General features: G+C 32.7%; 1 protein-coding gene across 1 annotated transcript in view; it reads right to left on the reverse strand.

Annotated features, from left to right (window-relative positions):
- The window catches only part of LOC126974097 (uncharacterized), a 36403-nt gene that overhangs the window by 13694 nt on the left and 9362 nt on the right, over window positions 1-13347 (reverse strand). The window contains exons 2-4 of the mRNA XM_050821503.1: window positions 8116-8149; window positions 6945-7085; window positions 5793-5840 (exon numbers count right to left, since the gene is read on the reverse strand). Of these exons, the coding sequence (XP_050677460.1) occupies window positions 5793-5840; window positions 6945-7085; window positions 8116-8149 (223 nt within the window). The remainder of the gene's footprint in view (window positions 1-5792; window positions 5841-6944; window positions 7086-8115; window positions 8150-13347) is intronic.

Raw genomic sequence — 13347 nt, forward strand, 5'->3', positions numbered from 1 at the left:
GGGATAATCAAATGGTCGGTAATTACCACCGCCATGGCTGTAATGCTACAATGAATGAATTAAAACAAGAGGTTTTGAGGAAGTAATGCGCGACTTTATGACAATTATGTTTTACTTAAAGACTTTTATTCTGTTTCCATATTTATACTAAGGTTTATACCTCTTAGTATTTAGAGGACCAGAGTGTCCTTTGTCCACGGAAAAACTGCTGAGAATACAATACCACCGATTTTCAACGTCAATGAATTAGTAACTTCATTATCTCTACTCTGTATAAACCTTGATTAATTATTTTATAAGTATTAAGTTACATATAACCCTACAGAGAGTATTTTTTATTGGTATAACATAACAGCAAGAGGGTAATTGTATTTATAAAAAAATATTTAAAAAATATTTCCGTTTAAGCACTTCTGTGTGACTCTATCTGAGACATCATTAAAAATTTTCAGTACACCAAATTCAAAATGTTGTAGACATATTAATTTTTAACTTTTAGTAACCTTGTTTTTAAATATAAAGGTAGGTACAGAAGAAGTTAAAAAGATTTTTATTTATTTACTGAAGAATATGGATTGACGAGCACGGGAACAAGAAGATTGGTAAGCTAATAATACCAATGCATTATAAGAAAATTCAAAAGCCACGTCGCTTCATTGTGTGTTTTCTACCGCATCTATCACGGGGAGTGTTCCGAAGAGCTGTTCAACCTGATTCCTGCCGCCGAATTCCACCTTCGCACGACACGCCACAAGTTAGGATTTCATCCCCACCATCTGGATGTGTTGGCGGTCCTCCACAGTGCGGTTTTCAAGGAGCTTTCTTCCTCGTACCACGAAGCTGTGGAATGAGCTTCCGTGTGCGGTGTTTCCGGGACGATACGACATGGGTACCTTCAAGAAAAGCGCGTACACCTTCCTTAAAGGCCGGCAACGCTCTTGTGATTCCTCTGGTGTTGCAGGAGAGTGTGGGCGGCGGTGATCACTTAACACCAGGTGACCCGTACGCTCGTTTGTCCTCCTATTCCATAAAAAAAAAAAAAAAAAGACGTAATACTATGCAAAAGAATAAGCAAATAGAAAAGTATGGTGTTTCTTCAAATTCTAACAGTTAAATTCTTCAAAGATCAATTATAGTAACGTTATAAATTCTCAAAATTTCTACATAAAGATTCAATTGCATATTAGAATAATAATGTCAGAATACCGACACGAAACAATGATGTCATGTTTCAATTTAGTAATTCACGGCACAGAAATGGATTTTACTTTTGTTGTGACCAATTTATCGGAGCGACAACGGAGTGATCAAGATTGGTTCGGTGTCCTAATTTTTATAATGCGTACTAAGTTCGGAGTCGAGCCAAGCGTGCGAACTGCTGTGGCACACTTACCAATCGTCTAGATATTTTTTGTCTTAAACTATAAAACGAGGGGTCGTGACTGTGAAATGGTGCATTACCATCGGTAATTCGTTAGTTTGTTTTGAATATTTCAACGTCCACATAATGGATGCAATTTTGTTTTGATTTGTTTATTTCTTTTTTATAATCTTACTTTCGGTAATGTTGTAGGTCAATGCTATTTAATTTATAGAGCGGTTGGGAAGTTGTGTGTGCAATTACCGCAGGCAGTCAAAAGTCGCGGCTGCAGGAAGGAGGTAGTTAGTTTGAGGAGTTTATCTCCAGGGCTATCTATCTGTTCCGCAACGCGTTGCATGTTTGAATAATGCCCGGGAAATGTGGTAAATTATTATTTTATACTTGTATCGACAGTTTTATATAAAATTTTATGTTGGTACTGTTGATTCGGACGTTTACATATTTCTATTGCTAAAAGACAGTTGATGAACCTCTTTACGTAGTTTATGTGTATCAAGTAATGGATTGTGGGTTTGATGCAAACTGAGAACATTCTATATTTTAGCAAGCCAAAGTACATAGCAAAATAGTACCATGTTTTGTTATGTACTTTGGCTAGTAACAAAGAAAAGTGCACTTAACAATTGAAAGCAACACGATAATTGCAATTTCTGGGAAGGGAAGTGTTAAATGTGGGCCAGATAGTGCGAGAAACGTCATGGTTAGCCTGCAATGTGAGCCGAGAAACAGCTAGTTTATCACACGAGTCGCGACGACTTCTTAGATACGAATCTGAACACTTACATCTGTCTACGTGAAGCGAACGATTCTCACAATATCACAGCTCTGTGTCACTAACTAATCTAATTTAACTATTTTGATGGTTATCTGTGGAATATCTTTCTCAGGGTGTTTCTAGTGTGGGATGGCAGCTTCTACACATGTTACTGTTAAAGTCTGTGCATTAAAAGAGCCGTCGTGGCATGAAACGGAACTTACATTATGATTTTTATATGTCGCATTTATGGAGGGTAGAGGCATGGAGAATCATTTCATATGGTACAAAATGATGTGAATAACAGTTCAAAAGGCTTTCAAATTGGCGCTGGTGTAGGCACAGGTACAGGAAACTCTCTAAATACAAGCGATTCACTCAAATGTGTGAAACGAGCAGTTATAGACAGATGACGGCTATAATCTTGTAAGAAAAGAGATAGCTGAAATCAACTACGTTTTAAGCAACTGTTCGCTTTCAAACTTAGCCGGATTGTACTTCGCGGCCAATCGGGATAATGTCAATATGTACTATTTCAAACTTATGTCAAATGACTGCACGTTTCATACTAAACAAAATTTCAATTTTTACTTAAACAGTCCTGTCTCTTATTCCGTAGTATTTACATCCTCTTTGGTTTAAAGATCTACCCTGATGCTACTATGGCGCCACCCTAATTTAATGCATATTGACGGACACTTTTTCAACATACACAGATGATTATCCTTACCTCTACCCTCCATAGGCTCATTCCATAAAATAATGACGGAATCTTCATCTTATCTTATACTCATAAATCAAGAGCCGTTTTTCTTTCAGTTATAATGCGAAAGCTAATGAACCTATCGGAATAATTCTTATACCATAACATGCACCTTGTTTCGGAGAATAAAATCATATCAAAATCACATTATTCATGTAGGTCATGTATTATAAAAATCATAACGTTTAACGAGAGGGTTTAAGTACTTAAGGTGATAACTTATCCAGAACCCATATTTTTTTTACTTAGAAATACCTTTTAAATATCCACAATACAAATATTTCGGTCGATAAAATTTCATTACATTCTATATATATCTATATATATTGGACTATTCATGCAATGAGCGGGCGCGGTGTACTTAATTTATGTGGCAAAACAACGTTTGCCGCTTGTAGCACTTGTGTGCTAACCCGGCAAAGTACAAACTTATAATATATTTATTCTTACATAGTTTCAAATTACCTATATGTAACAGTTGTAATATAGTGTTACAAATATAACAAAACTCAAAGCAGTGAGCCGACTACATCAACTAAATAATTACAATAAATTAATATTTCTCAACTTTTCTCCATGGTTCACATTTTTAGACATGGAATCCGTATGGATTCGGTGTTATTATGAAAACACAGAATTGTCCTACTCACACCAAATGAGTAATTTGTTAATATATTCTATTATACAATATAAATACTTTGATTTACCGCTGTCTATGTCTGAAATATAGATACTAATGAGTAAACAGTTTTGCAGATAGTCTGCAATACTTGCATGCTTACGTGATTAAGTGTATTTTGTTATAGCTCTGAATGAAAAGGACAAATTACACTTAATCGTGGATTACCTACGTATGAGACGCCTTCTGTAATACCTGTTGTGATACCTGCACGTTTTGATACATTCATCACAGACAGACTTATTAATTAGAATTTTTATAAAAACAAACACATCGTGCGGATGTACGTTTTTCTAGTGTAAAACTACGGACTATTTGGATGTGACCCAAATGCTCGCTATGCGCACGCCAGGATTTTGTAATAATTTAAAACATATTAGTTTGATCAATGTTTTTAAATACTTATTCTTATGTAAACAATACGTTAATAATAATTTATTCGGAATAATGAAATATACCATTAGCATCTTATCGCTCGTGGAAAACAAGTCAGAAACGTTTTACAAACGCTTGAGTACATCTCCTTGCAAATCTTACCAAATCTTTCCTCAACAGAACATGAATCTGTTTTAATTATTCATATCATGATCAACGTATGGTGTTATTGTATTTACATTGCATAAGCATTACCGTCGGCCTTCCATTCAGCTGGTGCTCTACTAGAGAAACAAGGTTTATGCAAGCCATGCGTAAATTTTACTCACGCGTGAACTACAACGTTAGTTTAGTGCCAGAAATGATTCATAATACTCCTTGATATCTCTCTCTATCTGAGGTATCTATTAATTATAGGGAAAAACGATTGCTCTCGAGTTGCAAAGGATGATATGCGGCGGTGATCACTTAATGAAATAGGGGAATTGTTGACTCTTTTTGTTAAATAGCTCAAAATATGTAAATGTCTCATTCCCCTAATCACTTTCACTAGACTAAGTGAAAGCACCTGAAATTATGACCTTAATGACTCTAAGCTGCGCTCGGTGTGAAAACTCGAAAAAAATCTTTTTCCCAGCATTGATCGGGTTTTCATCACAAAAAACCTCAGTGTTCTAAATTTTACCAAAATCTTTAGAGCCATTGAAGGATACGCAAAATATAGGTATTAAAGTATGTAAATGTAAATGAATTGCTCATTACATTACATTAAAATTACACCATAACACTAATAAATATTAAAAGAAAATAATAATAGGGAGATCTTCTAATAGTATTTTCTATGATCTTATTGTTATAATCGTGTCTATATTTCTATATGGTGTATATTGGTTGGAAAATATTTCGCGCAATATTCGTTAGTCCCATCTTCTTAAATATATCCAGGAGAGTAGTAGGTTAGAACGTAAATTAAAAACTTTAACCCCGATAGATAATATTCTGTAGCTCCAACGAATAGATTCGCCTGTGATGAAATCAATGAGAACTAAAGCCGAAATTCGTTACGAAAACTTTGCTGGTTTCTCATTTGATAACGATGAGATTTATATGAAACAAAATCTCTATTATAATGTGAATGATACAGCAGAAGCTATGGAAGCAACACATACAAACAGTCTGAAATGAGGACATTGTGGAGAAATTTAGATTTGTTTGAGGAGGATGTGGTGTGGTAAAGGATTTTGGAAATAAGCGCAGGGAGGGGAATAGAATGTGTTTCGTAATAGCGTATTAATATGCTACACTTTTAGTGGACCCACATTCGTCGCTAAACATAAACTAAACTAATTCGAATGAAATCGTTTGTGAGTATGGAACTGAAATAATACAAATTTGTTAGATGGCGACGAGTTAACAATTCATGGAGTTCGTAATCATTTTTTTGATACATTTTCTTCTATGTTTGAAAACGCATAACAAATAAGTAAACTAAAAGAATACATAAAGTTAAAACATAAACAAATAAACATAAAATTAGAGAATACTCAATTAATACACTAGAATTATTAAATTATTTATTTAGAATGTTGGCAATGAGGCTATGGCTCATACCAAAACACATTATCAAACAATAATAATTAAAAATAACATTTAAGAAATTATGCAATAAGCTGTGTAAGAATTAAAATTTTTATCAAGAGAGTTGTAGTGACAAGAAATGAAATATGTAAATGTCTTTTTATCGATTTAATTGAAAGTTTATTCAAACAGTTCAAATCTTTTGCGATCTAGCAGTTGAACAAATAAAATCGAACCATATTACCGCGTGTATATAACTTACCGGATCCGGTTCACTTCCATCTGTTTTCAGAGCTTCTCTTGTTTCAGTCTGTAAAAGAAAATCAATTTAAAATTGTGGTCTTTAAGGTCGCAGGCAGAATATTATATCAGCGCTAAGTAATTACTCTTTTTTCAACATTTTATTCTAGGGAATTTATTGCGAAGATCATCTAAGAGGTATGGAATAAGAATTTTTTATTGCTGCATGCTGCATGCAATTTCCTTATCACTTAATTGACAATTACTAATTTCAGTCGTTCCTTTAAATTTATTAACCTGTGATTGTTATAAAAGCGTACAGTGTAAAGCTTCAAAGTCATATTTATTCAATATTATTAGATTTAAATAGTTAGTAAGGTCTTCATAAAACAGTTTTTAGGCTACAAAAAGTAGATCTTTATTTTGAACAACATATACGAGTTTATATTTATAATTATCGGCATAAAAATATAAGTTAAAGAAAATACTCTAGCAAGCTACAAACATATTAATGCTTTTGGGTATTCGCCCCGATTCCCTAATATTCGGACTTCGTTTCACACTGTTATCTGACCAGGCGCCAAATTTCAATATTGCTTTTGTATGATCACCTTCCTCGTCGGTACAGTTTTCAAAGAACAGCTTGAAAGGATTACTTAGTTATTTTAGTTTCCCAATAGGAGGCTGCTTTTGTAGGATGCAAGCTAAGTGAATCACACAGCGGAGCCTAGTTTCAAAGGGCGCCGTAGCTAGTGAATTTACGGGACCAATGAGACTTAATATATTATATCTCAAAGTGACGAGCAAAATTGCCGTTCAGAATTCTGAATTCAATCAAGAATCCTGATTGGCACTGCAGCTGAGCAGAGCGTATCACTTACTATCAAGTGAATATCTTCATAATCTGGTAACATTTTCTCATAAAAGATTGTTCCATTAATTAGTAATCCCGTGACAGTAGCATTTGTAATGTCATAATTAACTCAAATATCATCCTAATGCGGATGTGTAGCCTTCCTCATCAGTGCAGTTTTTAAGCTACTTTCTTCCCTGTACAACATAATATAGCGGATGGGCTAACATCGCATATTCCTCTGTTGTTGCAAGAGAATACCATCGTCAGTCATTACTGGCCTGAAATAAAACTTACATTTACAGGTGATCTTAAACAAACCTTGTTTCTGATTAGGGGTACGGGGTCTTCACCAGAACCTTCAGGCAGTTCTTCTGATGACGACAACGCGCTCGTGTCTGTGACAGCATCTATACTTTCTGCTGATGTGTCATGTAGCTGTGGAGTTGCTGACTCTGCAACCTGCAAAACATTGGGAACCTTAGTGGCTTAGTTGTCTACTAGCTGACCTGACAGAGGTTGTTTTGTTCTTATAACAAAAGGCTAGTAAATTTGAAATTGAAACCAATTAATGAAATAAACAAAAACTTTTTCTGAATGGTCCATATAATATTATGTATTAACGCCCCCACAGGCCCTACGGGTGTATTTTCAGTAAAATCTGTTATTAGCTTGCTAGCTGAATTGGTGCAATGATTCCATATGTATCGTGACGAGTCAGTACATATATGAAAACCTCTTATGTTTATCTTACCGGCAAAACCCGATCTTGGGACAAACTATAAAAATCTAGATTTTAAACTAGGCAGAGATAGTATAGACTAGGCCCAACAAGTTTATTCTGAACGGTTCTTAATTTGAAGTGTTACATTCATATTACGTTAAACTAGTTTAGACTAGGCTAAACGGGTTTGTCCTAAGGCCGGTAGTATAAATTAGTTTAACCTAGTCTGTCTAGTTTAGATTTCGCCGGGTTTTGCCGGTAACATATATATTGACATAATGACGCTTCTAACGATCTGCTTTTATAACATTATCGCTTACTTTAACATTATCTTTCTGTCTGTCTACGAGCTATATCTTACAAACCACAATTATAGTTAAATATATTATTTCACATTTATTAAGAAAGCTTCTATCTTTTACAATTTTTTTTTGGAAGTACATAGTTTTATTTTAAGTTTGCGATTCCAAGTCAAGACTTTATCTATTATTTAGTCATATTTTGACGCTAACTTTACAGCGTATAATTTATACGGAGAAATATTATTACATTCACTGAATTTTAGCATTTTCTATTTATTTTTACGTTTCACATTAATGTATAAAGTTGATGAGGTCCTTTATCCCAGGACCCAGAGATATTTCTCAAGCAACGGGTTGCAGGTTCGACTCAACGTCTAGCAATATAAATTATTTAGCGAATGCATCCGAAGCTAGCATTGCATAGTTATTTATTATTTACAATAAAAATATGTCCTTCGCAACTTACCTTCAATATAAGCATACTGCACACCGCCAGAAATCTATAAAGAAAATGTTTCTATTAATATCAATTTATCACGCATAAAATTTCTCTATGGGTGTTCTTTAGATTATTCAGAATATACACATTAAATTAAATCATTGTTTAGTTATAGTCTTAAGAAAATGCTAATTCAATTCAATTCATAATGTCGTTATCGCTGCAAGTTATGAGATTGATTTGATGCCAAAAATTTAATTAAAAATATTATTTTTTTCACAAATCTATTCGATATTAAATTTTCTATTAACCTTTCTGTGTGTACTGTATTCTTGCATCATTTTTACATTACGGTAAGTCTTACTTGACTACCCTGGGATATATAAATATATATTTATGTAGATATAATATATTTAACTAATTTAAATTACTGAATCTTCTATATGTTTGGAAAAAATAGAGCTCGTGAGAAGAAATTAAAAGATACTCAACGGCCACTTTTCAAAAAGAGTATTTTACAATAGCTGTAACATAAATTACAATTAATTTTGTAAAGTGCTGCATCCAATATATGAATCTTTATATATCCCATGAATTTTAATAGGATTGCTTATAAGCATCAAAAATCCCTTATGTACTAAAATACTTGTTTTTTAAATATAATTTCATCAACATTTACGGCCTTACAAATAAACTTGGTATAAAGTTATAACTGATGATAAACAAAGAAAATGCAAAATGTTGACAATATCGTTGACAACACTGTCAATACATTGATAATTCTGAAGTTTTCCGAATGACAAGCTGCCTTGCAAATAAACGCGGGAAACGTTATACGTCCGAATAAACCAATCATAAGCAAAATGTCTATTTGTAAACATTTGACATATTCTTGGTTTATGTTTAGTTATAACTTTATGCCAATTTTATTTGTAAGGCCGTTAGAGTTTAATTATTGGAGTACTTCTAATAGTAACATATTGTAACAAGGACTTCTTATCCGCATATAAGAACTCCTTATTATAAGGTTGACAGTAAAGTGTAAACATTAACGGCCTTACAAATAAACTTGGTATAAAGTGATAACTAAGCATAAATAAAGAAAATGCAAAATGTTTACAATATCGTTGACAACACTGTCAATACAGTGATAATTCTGAAGTTTTCCGAATGACAAGCTGCCTTGTAAATAAACGCGGGAAACGTTATACGTTCGAATAAACCAATCATAAGCAAAATGTCTATTTGTAAACATTTGACATATTCTTGGTTTATGTTTAGTTATAACTTTATGCCAATTTTATTTGTAAGGCCGTTAGAGTTTAATTATTGGAGTACTTCTAATAGTAACATATTGTAACAAGGACTTCTTATCCGCATATAAGAACTCCTTATTATAAGGTTGACCGTAAAGTGTAAACATTAATGGCCTTACAAATAAACTTGGTATAAAGTTATAACTGATGATAAACAAAGAAAATGCAAAATGTTGACAATATCGTTGACAACACTGTCAATACATTGATAATTCTGAAGTTTTCCGAATGACAAGCTGCCTTGCAAATAAACGCGGGAAACGTTATACGTCCGAATAAACCAATCATAAGCAAAATGTCTATTTGTAAACATTTTGCATTTTCTTGGTTTATGTTTAGTTATAACTCTATGCCAAATTTATTTGTAAGGCCATAAAAATATAATTTAAAAGAGATTCAAGTGACGTGAATGAGAACAGAATCGAATAGAACAGATTAGAGAATGAAGTGAATTAAGAATGGTCGGCCTTCTGCCTCATAATTTTGTATTTAAAAAGTAATGTAATATACATATTAATTAATTATAGAAGAATACGTATATTCTTAATACGTGTATTAAAAGAAGATTGTTTTAATATATAACGATCCCGCGTGTGAGAGAGCTACAATATTATCTAAGTCAAAACAATCCACACATACTTAGTTAAAGAATCTATCAGTTAGCAGTAAAATAAAGTTGTTTCATTTTATAATTATATTATGTTTTCGTATTACAAGTCTAAACTTCTTATGACCGGACAAAATCAATGAGCAAATCGTGAACATTTTGCTAAAATTAATTCAGTTGATTCAAATTTGCGTAACTTCGTGAGCCATGCATTATCATTTTGCTCTGTAATGACAGGTCAAATGACGCGGTCGGTAATGACAAAGCAAAGGGGAATGATCGCGGTAATCCGTGAACCAATAACTTTATCAATTACTGCAAAATTGCTTCACTGCTCAGTTTACTGGCCCTCTGTATAGTAGCTACAGAATATAATTGAATACAAAATATATAAACTGATATACATATTACAGCTTTCAGTTATGAAACGTGACCAAAGAGCATAATAAAACTACTTGAGGTTAAAAAAAGCAATCAGATGTTGTTCCATTTTTAAGATATAATTTGCATTTTGCATTTTTCTTTGTTGTATTAAGAAATTATTCGATTTCCATGAGAGATTGGTCGACTGTAATTTTTCGTTTAACAATTTCGTTTTTTATGCTCCGTAGATATGCTTACTGTGTGTAATTTAATTTTTGTTCTATCTTTTTTATGCTAAAGAAATTACATTTTTTGTTCTATATCGTTGAATTTACAGTTAAATTATATATATATGTTCGTTACTGAACATATTATCATAATGATAGTTCATATATTATGCAAATGAAATATAAATCTCAAGTTTACACGATTTAACTGTATAATGAGTAAGAAAAATGCATGGCTAACATGTTTTTTTTTTAATTTTCAGGGAAATCTTAAGTAGAAGCGTAATAAAAAGTGCAATAAATAGTTCCTAATAATCATGAAGAAAAGTTTAAAAGTAATAATTTATGAAAACTCTTACTCGAGTAAATTTAACTGAAATTTAAACAAATACAACGCGAGAACGCTTAAATCAAATTTCCTCAAAAGTCTGAGTAAATAAATTATTATATTTTTACGAAATTATTAATGTAAAAAAGTGATGAAGTCCACATACCTACATGGTTTCAAAATTATTATATTTTAATCTGTGTACTAAGTACAAGTTGACTTGTATTAAGTACAAGTTTACTAAAATTAATTCAACAGAACGTTACGTAATCTGTTACTGTAAGAAAGATTTAAACGCGCCTTTATAAGTACAATCTCACCAACGTTATGGCTCGTAACCTAAGGCTTGTAACCTTAACATGCCTAGAACTTAATAATATTAGAGATAATTTTTATTTTTTCTATACTTATAGTTATTCTATATAGTTCTACTGGTGGATGGTCATAAGGTTCATATGCCAGAATGCGTCCTAATATTTCATTAATTTATATTATTATAAGGCGTCCTTTGATCATGACATTATGTTGTCTCTGTCACCATAAATCAGTATAAAAAAGACAACTACAATCAGATGATCATGGATTACGTATAAAAACCTGCTGGCCTACCATCAACTTTTAATAAGCGATGCGAATCCGATGCAGTTCAGTTTAGGTACCTAAACTGAATCACTAAACTGCCTTTTACTGAATGGCGTTTGGATCGCTTATGAAGAATGAACGAAATAAAATTTCGTTTCGAAACCTAAAATGATATGATTTTAGCGGTGCTTTTGCGTAGAAAATAGTAGCAATTGCGTCAAATTATAAACCAGCCCTTTTTTATACTTATTAAATAAGTATAGTTCTTTGAACTACAAATTAAATGTTTGCTTAAGTGTTTACGTAAAAATAACGAGTTATGAACGCACCTCCATTGATGTTTGATTTGACAGGACCACAGAGTACATTTTTTTTAATTCGTTCTTGCAAACGGGCCCGGGCCCTTACTGAAGCTTTCTTTAGCATTTTCCTTTTTGGTATTTTTTTTCAGTATTTTGTTTTACAAAAAAATCGAATAAAGTATTCTCATCTCATCTTTTATCAATAAAATTTTTCTTTTCTATGTTTTCACTATTTTTTAAAAGTTATTAACAACACGATTCACTTTTCTCTAAGGAAGTAGCAACTTTTTTCGAATCGGTCACTTTGACAAATTAGCTATCCAGTTTAGGTTGAAATATCACCTCATGTTACGAATGAATTAACGAACTAAATCAGTTTGCGATTCAGTTGATATCATTTTTGACATTCAATTGATATCATTGCGATTTAATCAGTTGATTTGACGTCAACCTGAATAAGATAGCTCTAATCACGTCGTGGTACGAAATAGCAAAGCAGTTAATTTTAGGTTGTCAATTGAATCTTAATAAGAGTTCATGGTAGGCCCGCTGAATTGACAACCGACCATTCACTCTAGTTATAACCGGTGGGAGGAATATATTTCACCAGTTGGAGGCTCCTTTTACGGGATGCCGGCTCGATTATGGGTACCACAAAGACGCCTATAGAAATAGGACGCCGTGACGCAGTAATGTGTAAGCATTACTGTGTTTCGGTCTGTAGGGTAGCTAGTGAAATTAAGACTTAACATCTTATGTCTCAAGGTGACGAGCGCAATTGTAGTATCGCTCAAAGTGTTTGGGGTTTTTCAAGAATCCTGAGTGACACTGCATTGTAATGGGCAGGACGTATCCATTGCCATCAGCTGAACGTCCTGCTCGTTTCGTCCCTTACTTATATTTTTTTTAAAATAACGTTTTCTCTTAATTAATATGACTGGCATTTCTTAAAAAAAAGTGTTATAGTGTTTGTTAAAATATGACGGATGGTTGTTGTAATTTTTATTTTTTCAAATTACATTTTGTAACTAAAACATCATAGGTTGACCTCGGAATTTAGTGTAAACTCGAACCTACAGTTAATATGCAATCTAATTTTTATGAGTAATTTCCCACGATGAGGACTTTTACGTTCGCGTTTCAATAAAAACAAATATTTTGTACTAAATAATAAAAGTAGTTTAAAAAAAATAAAAACATGCTTTGCTTGAATAGATAATGGTTGTTATTCGACGATAAATGAAAATATATATATATAAATTAACAAAAATCTTATTTTACAAATTGAAAAATGGAATAATCCTCGATAAATCTACGAAGTTTGAAAAAAATCTGGAGGTCTACTCGCAAAATCGACATCGATATATTCGGAACGATACGATAATACCCCGCTTATATCGCACCTACTAGGCTCTAACAAATGTTTGTATTCCATATTGTTTATCGCAACAACTTCGTAACCATAGACTAATATTATGATTTTTAAGGCGATGTTAAAGTGAATGAATTATGCGTGAACCTTGAAAAACTAAAT

Source organism: Leptidea sinapis, chromosome 31 (assembly GCF_905404315.1).
Source record: "Leptidea sinapis chromosome 31, ilLepSina1.1, whole genome shotgun sequence".
NCBI lineage: Eukaryota > Metazoa > Arthropoda > Insecta > Lepidoptera > Pieridae > Leptidea > Leptidea sinapis.